General features: G+C 45.4%; 2 protein-coding genes across 3 annotated transcripts in view; one reads left to right on the forward strand and one right to left on the reverse strand.

Moving 5' to 3' along the window:
- Nucleotides 1–4,374, forward strand: part of CFB (complement factor B) — a 7,386-nt gene extending 3,012 nt beyond the window's left edge. The window contains exons 6-18 of the mRNA XM_027876501.1: nt 200–336; nt 904–1,042; nt 1,277–1,411; nt 1,793–1,894; nt 2,005–2,142; nt 2,495–2,592; nt 2,706–2,820; nt 3,058–3,208; nt 3,313–3,389; nt 3,483–3,580; nt 3,672–3,804; nt 3,891–3,940; nt 4,149–4,374. Of these exons, the coding sequence (XP_027732302.1) occupies nt 200–336; nt 904–1,042; nt 1,277–1,411; nt 1,793–1,894; nt 2,005–2,142; nt 2,495–2,592; nt 2,706–2,820; nt 3,058–3,208; nt 3,313–3,389; nt 3,483–3,580; nt 3,672–3,804; nt 3,891–3,940; nt 4,149–4,298 (1,523 nt within the window). The 3' untranslated portion in view covers nt 4,299–4,374. The remainder of the gene's footprint in view (nt 1–199; nt 337–903; nt 1,043–1,276; nt 1,412–1,792; nt 1,895–2,004; nt 2,143–2,494; nt 2,593–2,705; nt 2,821–3,057; nt 3,209–3,312; nt 3,390–3,482; nt 3,581–3,671; nt 3,805–3,890; nt 3,941–4,148) is intronic.
- A 141-nt stretch (nt 4,375–4,515) lies between these two features.
- Nucleotides 4,516–12,027, reverse strand: NELFE (negative elongation factor complex member E). Of its 2 annotated transcripts, none has more exons than XM_027876505.1 (11): nt 11,926–12,027; nt 10,984–11,120; nt 10,573–10,642; nt 10,255–10,400; nt 8,450–8,524; nt 8,225–8,262; nt 7,710–8,089; nt 7,439–7,583; nt 7,159–7,213; nt 6,807–6,909; nt 4,516–4,716 (listed from the first exon to the last, which is right to left on the reverse strand). In XM_027876505.1, the coding sequence occupies exons 2-11, from the start codon at nt 11,056–11,058 to the stop codon at nt 4,619–4,621; spliced, it is 1,185 nt and encodes a 394-aa protein (XP_027732306.1). In that variant the 5' UTR covers nt 11,059–11,120; nt 11,926–12,027; the 3' UTR covers nt 4,516–4,618. The 2 variants fall into 2 exon arrangements, with proteins under 2 accessions (XP_027732306.1, XP_027732307.1); XM_027876506.1 differs by having other exon boundaries at nt 10,984–11,103; nt 11,926–12,012.
- Between the last annotated feature and the right edge of the window lie 58 nt (nt 12,028–12,085).

Raw genomic sequence — 12,085 nt, forward strand, 5'->3', positions numbered from 1 at the left:
GTGTGTGTGTGTGTGTGTGTGTGTGTGTGTGTGTGTGTGTGTGTGTGTGTGTGTACAGATATCGGGAACTAGTGGAGGGGCAACTTTTGGGACAAAGTCCCAGGAAGGAGAGTGGAGAGCAAGTGAATCTAGGGAAAGAGGGAGGTGGGCACACTGGGGGAGCAGTTTCCAAGCCTTCTATACTTTGTTTCCCTCTTAGGGGAGCAACAGAAGCGGAAGATTGTCTTGGACCCCTCAGGATCCATGAACATGTACCTAGTGCTAGATGCATCAGATAGCATTGGCAAGAACAACTTCACAGGGGCCAAAAAGTGTTTTACCAGCCTCATTGAAAAGGTGGTGACTCCTTGGGCAGCCTGAGACTAATCCCAAAGGCCTCCTGCTGCCTCTCCTTCAAATCAGCAAACATTTATTAAGCATTAATTAAGAAATCTGTGTGACACATGGGGAGAAATTTTGGATAAGGCTCAGTTCCTGGCATCTTGGAGCTTTGTCTAGGGATGGGAGAGATGATGCAGACACAGTTAACTATAATAACAATGTGAGGTAATAAGTACATCAAAGAGGCCCGAAACAAAGTGTTGTGAGTGGTCAGATAGGGAAGGTCCTTCTTGATTTGGGATGATGAGGAAAGGGTTCATAGAAGAGGTGGCAACAGAGCTGGGCTTTAAGGAAGTGCAGAAGTGCTCCCTCCAGCCTGCCCATGCCTCTATTCTTCTCTCCCCTCAGTCCATCATGCCACCCTACTCCCTAGATTCTCCCAAATTCTGCTGGCTTTAAGACCTCAGACCCTGAACCACCTATTAACCATGGGTCCTCTACATCCTGGCTAACTGTCTAACCCAGTAGATGCTTCTTCCTGTTACTTCTTGAGTCACCCCAGTATCTTCCTTCTCTTGCCAGGTGGCAAGTTATGGTGTGAAGCCACGGTATGCAGTGGTGACCTATGCCACGGAGGCCAAAGCTGTGGTCAGACTGTCAGATGAGCGAAGCAGTGATGCAGACTGGGTCACCCAGCAGCTGGAAAAGATCCAATATAAAGGTCTAGCCACCCGTGCCCATGGGGGTTGGAGGATGTTCCTATGGAGGTCAGAGGAAATTAGCAGTATTACAGGGGGATCAGGAAGTCATATGTTGTGTTGGTGGTTAGGTAGAAGACATGGGGGAGAAGCAGGTCTATCAGGTAGAGAGGAAGGAGAGGGGATTGCGAGGTGGGTCAGAAGATTGTGACCAGAGGCTTGAGGGGAGGGGATGATAATCTTGTTCTTCCCTGCAGACCACGAATCAAAGTCAGGGACGAACACAAAACGGGCGTTGACACTGCTATATGAGATGATGATCGCACAGGAGTCGTCCAAAAATGACTATAATTGGAATCAAACACGCCATGTGATCGTGCTTATGACTGATGGTTAGAGGGAACTTCTCCATGAAAGTCTCCAACCCTTCCATTTCCCCTAAACCATAGGCTTTCAATGTGCAACTCCCTCAGTCCACATGACCACGCAGACCTCTTGGGTGATTGTCCACCTCCCTGGCCACTCCCCAATCCCTCTGTGAATGATTCCTTGTTTAGTCTTTTGGCTTCATGGCTACCTCTGGACTTCTCTTACCAGTCGGAGAAGTCAAAGAGAATGCTTGTCTCCCAATGCTGCCATGATTTCTAACTCTTTCCATCAGCTTTTTATGGCCCTGACCAATAATGTCATTTCTTCACACCTTAGCTGGCATGTATCAATCTGCCCTGTCACTCTTTTGGGAACATAATCCTTACTTTTTTTAATACATGCAGGAAATTACAACATGGGAGGGGACCCTGTGGCTGCTATTGAGCAAATCCGAGAGTTTCTGGATATTGGAAGGAACCGGAGAAACCCAAGGGAAGATTATCTGGGTGAGTGGCCAAGCTCCTTTGAACAGTTAAAACAAAGACCCTCACGTCTGGAGCAGATACTGCTGCTTTTAGGGATTCAGGAGGCACTCAAGCTTTGCTCTCATCCTTAGATGTCTATGTGTTTGGGATTGGGCCGCTGGTGGACCAGGAGAAGATCAATGCTTTGGCTTCAAAGAAGGATGGGGAAAAGCATGTGTTCAAGGTTAAGGACATGGAAGACCTGGAGCGTGTCTTCTCCTTGATGATTGGTAGGAGCTTGGAGGAGGTGGGGCTACTACCCAATGATATAAGAATCTGGGGATCACTACTACCCTTTCCATAGCCCCCGATCATTTAACTCCTTGCTCCTGCCTTCTCTCCCTGAGAGTTCAGAGATACTTTCTGATGTCTAATCCTCCTCCATCCTGATGAAACCTTGTTTCCCTCTGTTTCAATTTTTCATTCCCGTTCTAGTCCTTAATAACAGAATAATGGAATATTAAAGACTAAGCTGCCCAAACCACGTGTCCCTTCTCCAGCTTTAACATCCTCACCAGCATGAGTTCACTCCCATCAAGGGAGCTAGGAGGCAACAACTCCCTCGTTTTCTCTGTCCCCTAGATGAAAGCAAGACTCTAGGTCTGTGTGGGATAGCATGGGGACATCAGAAAAGTGGACACTATGAAAGACAACCCTGGCATGTCACCATCAATGTCATTGTGAGTGCTTGAGGATGGGCTGGAGAAGAGGGGAACAGGGTGTGAAGGTTGTATCAGGGAGTGCTTATAGCTGGGGATATGACTCTTGTACCCCACCCCATTTTTATTCACAGCGGTCTACAGGAAAGGAGGCGTGTAAAGGGGCTGTTGTGTCAGAATACTTTCTGCTGACAGCTGCCCACTGCTTTAATGTGGATGATCAGGCCCATTCTATCAAGGTTGACGCAGGTGAGGCAGCTCTGGTTCCCTAGGGCTCCCTTGTATTCTCTTATCAAAATACTTCTCATCAATGGGAATTTCCTAATCACCTTTATACCCACCTAAACACCACCTCCCACCTCTCACTGCCCTTCCCTTATGCTCTTGATCAGGGGCAGGGAGAATAGAGACGGAACTGGAGACTAGGGCCAGAGCAGTAGTTCTGAGGTGACTTCCTGATTCCCGTGTCCTCTTCCTTTATTCCAGGAGGTATGAAGAACAGGGAGGTGGATGCTGTCTATTTCCACCCTGATTATGACATCAATAGAAAAAAAGCTGAAGGGATTCCTGAATTCTATGACTATGACATTGCCCTCGTCAAGCTCAAAAAGAAGTTCATATTCTCAAAAGATCTTCGGTCAGAATCCCTGGGTCTGGCACAGGGCTGGAGCCCAGAGTGCAGCACTGGCCCTGAATAGCACGGCACTTGCTTGACTTGAGCTCTCTCTGTCTCCTCCACAGACCCATCTGTCTTCCATGCACAGAGGCAACAACACGTGCTTTGAGGCTCCCAACGACAACCACATGTCAACAACAGGGTGAGAGAAATAAGACATCAAAAGATGAAAGACAACAACAGATGGATGTATAGTAGGGAAGATGTTAGCCTGTCTCTTTGTTTTTCCCCCCAGAAAAAGAGCTGCTCCCTGAGAAGAATGTCAAAGCCCTGTTTGTGTTTCAGGACAAGAACTTGATACAGAAGGAAGTTTACATAAAGAATGGGGAGATGGTGAGGAGGGGGTGGGAGGGCCCTGCAGGAAGACCATTTCTCCTTAAGTTCCCCCTCCCACAAACCCATCTCTTCTTATTGTTGCCCACAGAAAGAGAACTGTGAGAGAGATGCCCTCAAGGCCCAAGGCTATGAGAAGGTAAAGCAGGTCTCTGATGTGGTAACACCCCGATTCCTCTGCACTGGGGGAACAGAACCTAATGTTGACCCCAACACCTGTAAAGGCAAGAAAACTTTCTCTTCAGTGCCTTTTCTCCAAAATTTGATCATCTTCTATAAGCTTATTATGGCTTTCCCCCTCTCCCTATAGGGGATTCTGGTGGTCCACTTATTATTCACAAGAAAAGTCGCTTCATTCAAGTAAGTCTTTCTTTTCCTTTCCATCTCAGGAGGCAAAATGTTCTCCTGAGGCCACAAATTAGCATGGCAGCTCAGTTCTAGTGGGTGAGGGAAAACCTTGAATTGTTCTTTGGTTCTGGGAAGGTTCTGCAAAACTTATGTGCTTCTTGGAATTTCCAGTGGGTACCACCCAAATGGCAACATATCCTTCCCCCTAACTTTTCCTTAGGTAGGTGTGATTAGCTGGGGTGTGGTAGATGTCTGCAAGAACCCCAAAAGACTGGCTCCCTCTCACGCCCGTGACTTCCACATCAACCTCTTTCAAGTACTGCCTTGGCTTCAGGAGAAACTGAAGGACGAAGATCTAGGCTTCCTGTGAGATTTCCTATTGGGATGGAACAAAGGCATGGGAAATAGGTGTTGTCTGGGAAAATTAAAACAAAGAACTGCAATCATTCCTGTGTGAGCTCTGTGTGTGGGGGCCTGAGGAATTCTGACAGCCATAGTAGTACAGCCCACACCAAAACAGATGATCTTTTTGATGGGCCTCACCCCAATCCCAGATGAAAGAAATTCAGAGGCTAAGGAGGTTAACTGAATATCCACCTCAGTGGTTTTTACTGAGACCTGGATGGGGAGGGGAGGGTGGATGGGGGGAAGAAGAGAGGAGGGATTTTCCTCCCCCACTCTTCCAGCTGCCTAGAACCCATCCACAAGGTTTTCTTTATAGACATCATCATTGTAGACAATCTGGGTCCTCTTGTCCCGATGGCAGCCCTTAGGGCTGCTTTGTACAGCTAGGAAGAAAGGGGAGAATATGTCAAGAAAACAAAAAACCTAGTCAGATGCACAGAACAGGCCCACCCTTAGGTTCAGCTATGAAGCAAAGTTGGTCTTCAGCCCTTCTTTACCTCTGTGGGGATCTGCAACCTCACACAGACCCCTGGGAATGTAGAGCCCCCTATAATACAGTCATCTACTCTGGACTGCCTTCCTGCCATTCTCAAGCCCATGAGTGGCCAACCCAGGCTCTGAGTGAAGCCCCTGAAGCATGGGTGAAGGAAAGGGGAAAGTGGAAAAAAAATGCCATTTTGAATTGTATTGATTAACATCATTAAAAGCAATTTGTGTCCTTTGAAATGTCTATAATGATTTTACAAAGTAAAGACACGGATAATGTTAACAATTAACTTCTATCAGTACTACAAATAGGATTATTAAAATTCTGAAAGGAAGTTGCATTCTTTTGTCAATGACACTGGTGAATTTTGGGTCTTACCTTAGATAAATTTGGCTTTGACATCTCCCTCCTTTCCTTTCCTCTCTGCCTCACTATGAAAACTTTCTATTATCCAGCTATAAAGTTGGGAAATGGGTCCATTTATTAATATTAAAGTGATAGGGACAGATAATGCAGCAATATAAATATCTCTGTTCCAAGGTAATATATTAAAGGATATAGGTTTAGCTCAGAGTATTCTTATTCAAGTTCCTAACCCTTCCCAAACACATTCTGAGAACAATCTGACCCACCATATTCACTTTCATGTACTACTGTCCCTACGGATACTCTCTTACTTTCTTTAGAAGGCAAAGAAGGAAATATCCCTCCTCCTAAAGTTAACTCCTCTGCCTGTGCCCTAAGATAACAGTTCTTCCCAATTCCTGGGAAACCTCATTCTCATTCTTCCAATCTCTTTAATTTTTCCTCCTCTTTCAAATATGCATAGTTCTCCTACAATCTGAAAACAAACAAACAAACCAACCAACCAACCAGCCCCAAAACCCTTTGTTTGATTTTGGCTTAATTCTTCAACTAACATCCTATTCCTCTCCTTTTCACTGCAAAGTCTTTTAACTGATTGGTTTCCAACTACTGCTGACACTTCCTTACTATTCATTCCCTCCCTAAATCTATGACATGTGACTTCTACCCCATCTGTCCAAGAAAGCGCTCCCTCAAAGTTCACCAACAAATGGGAGTAGTGGGAAGAGCACTAGATTTGGAGTCAGATCATGTGGTTTCTGCTATGCAATTTGGGGCAAGTCATTTAACCTCTTTGGGCCTAATTTTCCTCATCTGTAAAATGAGGGTGTTGACCTAGATAATCTCTAAACTCCATTCCAGCTCTAAATCCTATGGCTATGACTTTGTGACATCCTAGTTACCAAACTGAATGGCCTTTTCCTCGTTTTCACTTTCTGTGGCAAATGACACTTACCATTCCCCCTTCCCAATTTCCTGAACCTCTTTCCTCTTGGCTTCCATGACATGGCATTACTCTGGCTATATTCTTATGTCTCTCTTTTCTATTCTTCTCCCTCTCTTTCTACATTTTGAGAGGAAATGGAGGGAAAAATTACTAGATAGTCCTCAAGGCTCAGTTCCTGGTTTTCTGCTCTTCTCTACAGCCTTACAGATGAACTTATCTTCTCTCATAATTTCAATTATTCTCTATGCTATCAAATGCAGACTTTCACCCACAACCTTAATATCTGAGTTCTGGGCTTGTATGTGCATATAGGGCATTTACATCTGAAAGTTCTGCTATCACCTCAAAAATAAACATATCTAAAATTTAATTCGTCTACTTCTCCAACAAAATGGCACCCTGAATCCAACTTTCCTATTCTTCCTAGTTATTTAAGCTAGAGGCTTCCCTATGGAAAGGAACCTCCTTCTCTGACTCTTCCCCCTCCCTCTCATCCTTCTATGCCCAACTCGATTTTGTTAATTTTTTCCAAATATCTTGAGTTCATCTCCTTTCCTTTCCCTTCCCATAGCTATCACCCTAGTCCTGGCCCTCCTCACCTTCTAGTGAGTGTAAGGTCATACAGAAGAGCAAAATGAAGTAGTGGATTATGGTGGGGTTCACTGTATTCTTACCAAGGGAGCCCCAGACAGAATTGCCAGTGGCAGCATCTAGCATGGGCTGCTTACGAGCGATGCTAACCTTGAGCTGCACAGATTCTACCTTGGTCCCGTTGAGCTGTGAGCGGAGAGATGAGTGGTGGTAGGAAGGGTTAAGAACACATTAGAGAGAATCTATTTGCCTCAGATATATCCCATGGACAAAATAAGTTGGGAATTAAGAACATAAGAAATCCTACAGATTGAGAATGAGGAGACTGATGTTGGGAAGGCACTCACAACTTACACTCCCCCACTCCCAGTATTTTATGGAGGAAATAAATGGATCAGGAGAAGGGACAAGGGGAATAGATTTAAGAATTCTGACCTCGGCTATTGCCTGATCTGCTGATTCCATCTTCTCATAGGTGACAAAGGCACAGCTGGGTGAGGATGGAAAATGGCATCATTCTGGGGCCCACATATCTTTTGACCATTTCTTCTACCAGGCCCAACATAAGAGCTCCCTTCCCCACTCCCTCCCAACCTTCTGTCTCTTTCTTTCTGGCCCATGAGAACTGTCTCTCACTCCCTTGAATTTTTTCCTATGACCCTAAATATCTTATTGCACCTCACTCTTCTCACTTCCTATTCCAAACCCTCCTTACTTTCGGGGTGGGTCCATGGAAAGGTCAATGATGTTCCCAAAGGGTGAGAAGGCTCCACGAAGGAGGGTGGGTGTCATATCTGTTCCAGATACATACAGCGTGTTCCCCTTACGTGGACCTCGGTACTCAGGGAATGAATCAGACCCTGTGAGGCCAGAGATCATGCTTAGGATCAGGGATCAATCCAATCAATTTCTTACTGGAAAGGTCATTGTGGGCCCCAATTAAATATTCTCTGAAACTTCCCATCCCCTAAGTTCATGTCCCTTACTTCGGAAAGGGCCTTCTCGATCCCGGTCTCGGTCCCTGTCCCGATCTCGGTCTCTGTCCCGATCCCGGTCTCGGTCCCTGTCCCGGTCACGTTCTCTGTCCCGGTCTCGATCACGTTCTCTGTCCCGGTCTCGATCCCGTTCTCGGTCCTTGTCCCGATCCCGGTCCCTGTCTCGATCCCGGTCCCTATCCCTTTCCCGGTTCCTCTCATGATTGCGATCTCGACTTCGGCTTCGAGGTGGGGAGGCTGAAGAGGGGGGACCACTTCGTTCCTCATAGCCCCAGTCAAAGCTTCGGGGAGGGCCATCGCCACCCCCTGGACCTTCTGATTCCTCCCCTTCTGGTCCTAGCTCCCGAAGCCGATCACTGGATGAAACAAAGCTGTAGAGGCATATGGTAAGGATGTGAGGTCCCTATCTCATCCCCTTCTCAGGGGTATATGCATCCTCCCCTTTCAGACCCTGGTTCCTTCCAGCCCAAGTCCCATGGATCCAAGAACCCTGTCCCATCTCTAACCTCTCATATAGAGATTTCCTCTGGGGACGTCTGGATGACTAGATGGAAGAAAACAAAGAATGGCATGAAGAATAGCTAAGTTAATACTCAGAATCAGGTACCCAGTTGCCTAACTCATTTTTCTCCTTTCTCTAACTTCACTCAGCCTATTCCCACCACAATCCCTCCCTCCCCCTTCTACCCAATGCTTTCCAAGCACTGAAAATCTGTGAATTTCCCCATTACCTCCTGCAAGTCATCATCAGCTGAGATGCTTCGCTGAAATGGTTGAAAAGTAGGGGCTGGGCCCTTCTCTGGATCCTAAGAGTAACAGAGTGGAGTTAGGACACTCCAGTTAATTGGCCAAAGCCTCCCTTCTTCCTCTTTTGTTTCTTCTCCCTTTTAAAATATTTTGATGATCCCCTTTTCTTTTAACTCCTTTCCAAACATGGCATGTGCTCAACAGAAATGCCCAAATACATTTCTAACTTCCTCAGATAACCTATAATTGACCAATCATTCAGAAATATGCTCTGGGTTTTCGTGACAATGCTCTCTTAGTTCCACTCCTACCAGTCTCACCACTACTTATCATTCTCCTTTGCTAATTCATTATCTATATCCTGTCCCCTAACTGTGGGTGTACTCCAAGATAAATGTCCTGGGTTCTCTTCTCTTACCCCTCCATATTCTCTCATTTGGTGAGCTTTTTTTTCTCTCTCATGGTGAGCAACTGGCTTAATTATAATTTCTATGCAGATAATTCCAAAATCTATATTCAACCCTACTGTCCCTCCTGTGCTCCAGTCTTAAATCAATTGCTTACTGGAAATTTTGAACTAGATGTCCTTTAGGTATATAAAATGCAACATGTCCAAAACAGAACTTGTTTTCTTTTCCCCAAAACCTTCTTCCAAACTTTTCCATCTCTGCTGAAGGCATCAATATTTTGTCACCCAGTTTCACAATTGTGGCATTATCTTTGACTCTCCAACGTTGCCCCACTCCACATATCTATCAGATACTAAATCTTGTCTCTACCTCCACAACATCTCCTGGGTATTCTCCTTTTTACCCACATGACTATAACCCTAGTTTTTTAAATCCTCATCACCTATTGCTTGGGTTACTGCAATAACCTCTTAGTATCTCTATCTCCAAGTCTTTCCCTTCTCCAATCTATCCATACTAGAGTGATTTCCTTTTTAATAAAATAGCCATTGGCTAATGGTTGCCTATTGCCTTTAGGACTAAACATAAAATCCTTTGTTTGGCACTTAAAACCGTTTACAACCAGGCCCCAACATAACTTCCCAGAAATCTTATATATCATTCCTATTCCTGAATTAGGCGGTCCATCCAGAGTAGCCTCCTTACTTTTCCTCACATGTTACACTCCATCACCCATCTTGGTGCTTTTTGCACTAGCTATCTCCTTTGTACTGGTATCATTCCCCAGCTTCCTCCTTACCTTCTCTAAGAATCCCTTGTTTACTTTAAAGCTTAGTTCAAAGACTATCTTCTTACTTTCCTTGATCTACTCAAGCTGTTAGTCTCCCTCTGTCCCCAAACTACCTTCTACTTATTTTGTATATACTTACAATACGTACATTCTATCTCCCCCAAGGATGTAAGGATGTTTCTGTCTTGTATTCCCAATGCTGAGCACTGAGACTGGTACACAGTAAACATTTAATAAATGCTTTTTGATTGACTGATGAGGTTACCTAAACCTTTCGTGAGCTTATTTTGTCTTTGGTTTGTACCAGCTCTCAGGTATATTCCATAAATATAATACCTTTGCTATAAAGTAATTTAAAGTCAGAAAGGACCTTAAAAAAATCATCTGGTCTGGCTCCCTTTTGAGGAAACTGATGCCCATAGAAAGTGACTATTCAAGGTTAAACTGCTACCACTTCTTTCTGTCCTAAAATTGCTTTCTTCCATTCTCAAAAAAGCCTTCCTTTTCCCACTTCAATTCAATTCAAATTGTCCCTCAATGTGGTAAATCAAGACCGGACTCACCTGCCCTTTCCTTGATTCCCACTTACCTTCAATTTCCCCTCTAGAGTCCGTGACCGCTTGAAGCCAGAATTCTTGGTCTCAGCTTTAATGGCACTGATAGCTCCTGATTTTACCAGCTGTTTAGCCTGCTCTGTTGCTGTGGCTGTGTCTACCACAGGTTGCTCTGATAGAGCTAAGCAAGGACGAACAGAGAAAGTATAAAGTGGAGGTGTTAATTTCACCTGACCTGTGGGAGAAGTCCTTTTAGGTCTTAATTCCTTTTTCAGTCCACTGTTGGAATCCCTACCAAAATCCACCTTGCTTCCCTCAACCCCCATAATAACAGCATTTAACCCATTACTCACAGCGTTTGACTCCCCCCTGGCTGGCTGTGCTACTATTACTCTGCTTCTTAAGAGCCAATAATGCTTTTTTCTAGAGAGGAGAGAGAAGCAAAAAGAAAAGAAAAAGAGTTAATGAGGGCCTTTTCCCACCCTAAGATCCTATGGCTTCTGTGTTGGGAGAACTTCCCATAAATTTCACTTATTATAATTACTGGTAAAAACTACTAAAACCATGATATCCTGTGGCTCTCCAGGGTACAATATTTAATGACACTGGGTTCATAAGTCACATACCTATCTGTTGTCTATCAAGAGCTACTTTATATCAGACTTACTATTGGAAGGTGGTTATTCTTACAGTAAAGGGATCAAAAAAAGGATTTGGGATAAGGGCCTATCCTTCTCTTTGGCTCACTATGCTTGTTTGCTCACCTTTTTCTTGAGTTTGCTGAATTTCTTCTGCAATGCTTCTTCTTCCTCACTCAGTCCTGGGGGCAGCACCAACATGTCAGCTCCCTGCTCTGAGCCAGGTCTGGCCCTCCAGAGATGCAACTGTATAGCAAAACAATCTGTCCAAGGGAAGTACCTTTTGCGCGTCCATCCCCATAGCCTAAATGCCCAAGATATCTGAGAGGTATCCATTTCACCATGGCCTGCTCCAGGCCCTGCCTTGTCCTCCCAGTGGCATCCCTGGATTCCAAAGGGGAGAACACTGAGAAATCCAGGACCTGGGTCAGCCATGTCACAGACTCCCAGAGATCAGTGCGACGAAGGCCATCTAGTCTGACTCTCATCTATTCTACAAGTGAGGAAACAGATTCTCAAAAAGGAAGTGGCTTGTTTGAGATCCCAGTGCTGGTCTGCGGCACAGCCAGGACTAGGACACAAGTTCTGTCTAAATCCCAGCACAAAATCATTTTGGAGGAGGATGGTTTCCAGTCACAGTGTAAGAGGTATGGTGTTCCCTGAGAGGTCCATTTCTTCTCCACCCCCTCCCCCCATTCCCTGGTTGGCAGGGCACTCTCAAATCAAGTCAATAAGCACTTACTAAGCGCTTACTATGTGCCAGGAACTGTGCTACGCGCTGGAAATACAAAGAATAGCCAAAACTGTCCCTGCCCTAAAGGGGCTCACAGTTTAATAGGTGAAACAACATGCACACACTCTCCTGGAATACCCCCAACCCTCATATACACTGTTACTGTGGCAACAGTGATCGAACTCCAGCCGCCCGAAGTCGGTGATCATAGCAACTACAGGGGTTCCCGAACGCCTGGGGTTCGGGCCGGAACTCCAGCCATGTCACCATAGCAACGGGGCAAGAAGACATAAAGAGCCGCAGGCCGGGGAAAAGGAGAGAAGGAGGGTCCTCACCTGAAAAAGGAGATGTTATCTCCTTCACAGAGTCCACAGCTGCAGCTTCCTCCGCCCTCTCGGGAGGACCAGACGGGCGCAGAGTGATGACGTTTAGGGGGAATGGAGCTGGAACAGGTAAGCTCTGTAACCAAGGCGGCCGGAGGGGAAGGCACTTCCT

This window comes from Vombatus ursinus, unplaced genomic scaffold, assembly GCF_900497805.2.
Source record: "Vombatus ursinus unplaced genomic scaffold, bare-nosed wombat genome assembly UNPS02014811.1, whole genome shotgun sequence".
In the NCBI taxonomy this organism is placed as follows: Eukaryota; Metazoa; Chordata; class Mammalia; order Diprotodontia; family Vombatidae; genus Vombatus; species Vombatus ursinus.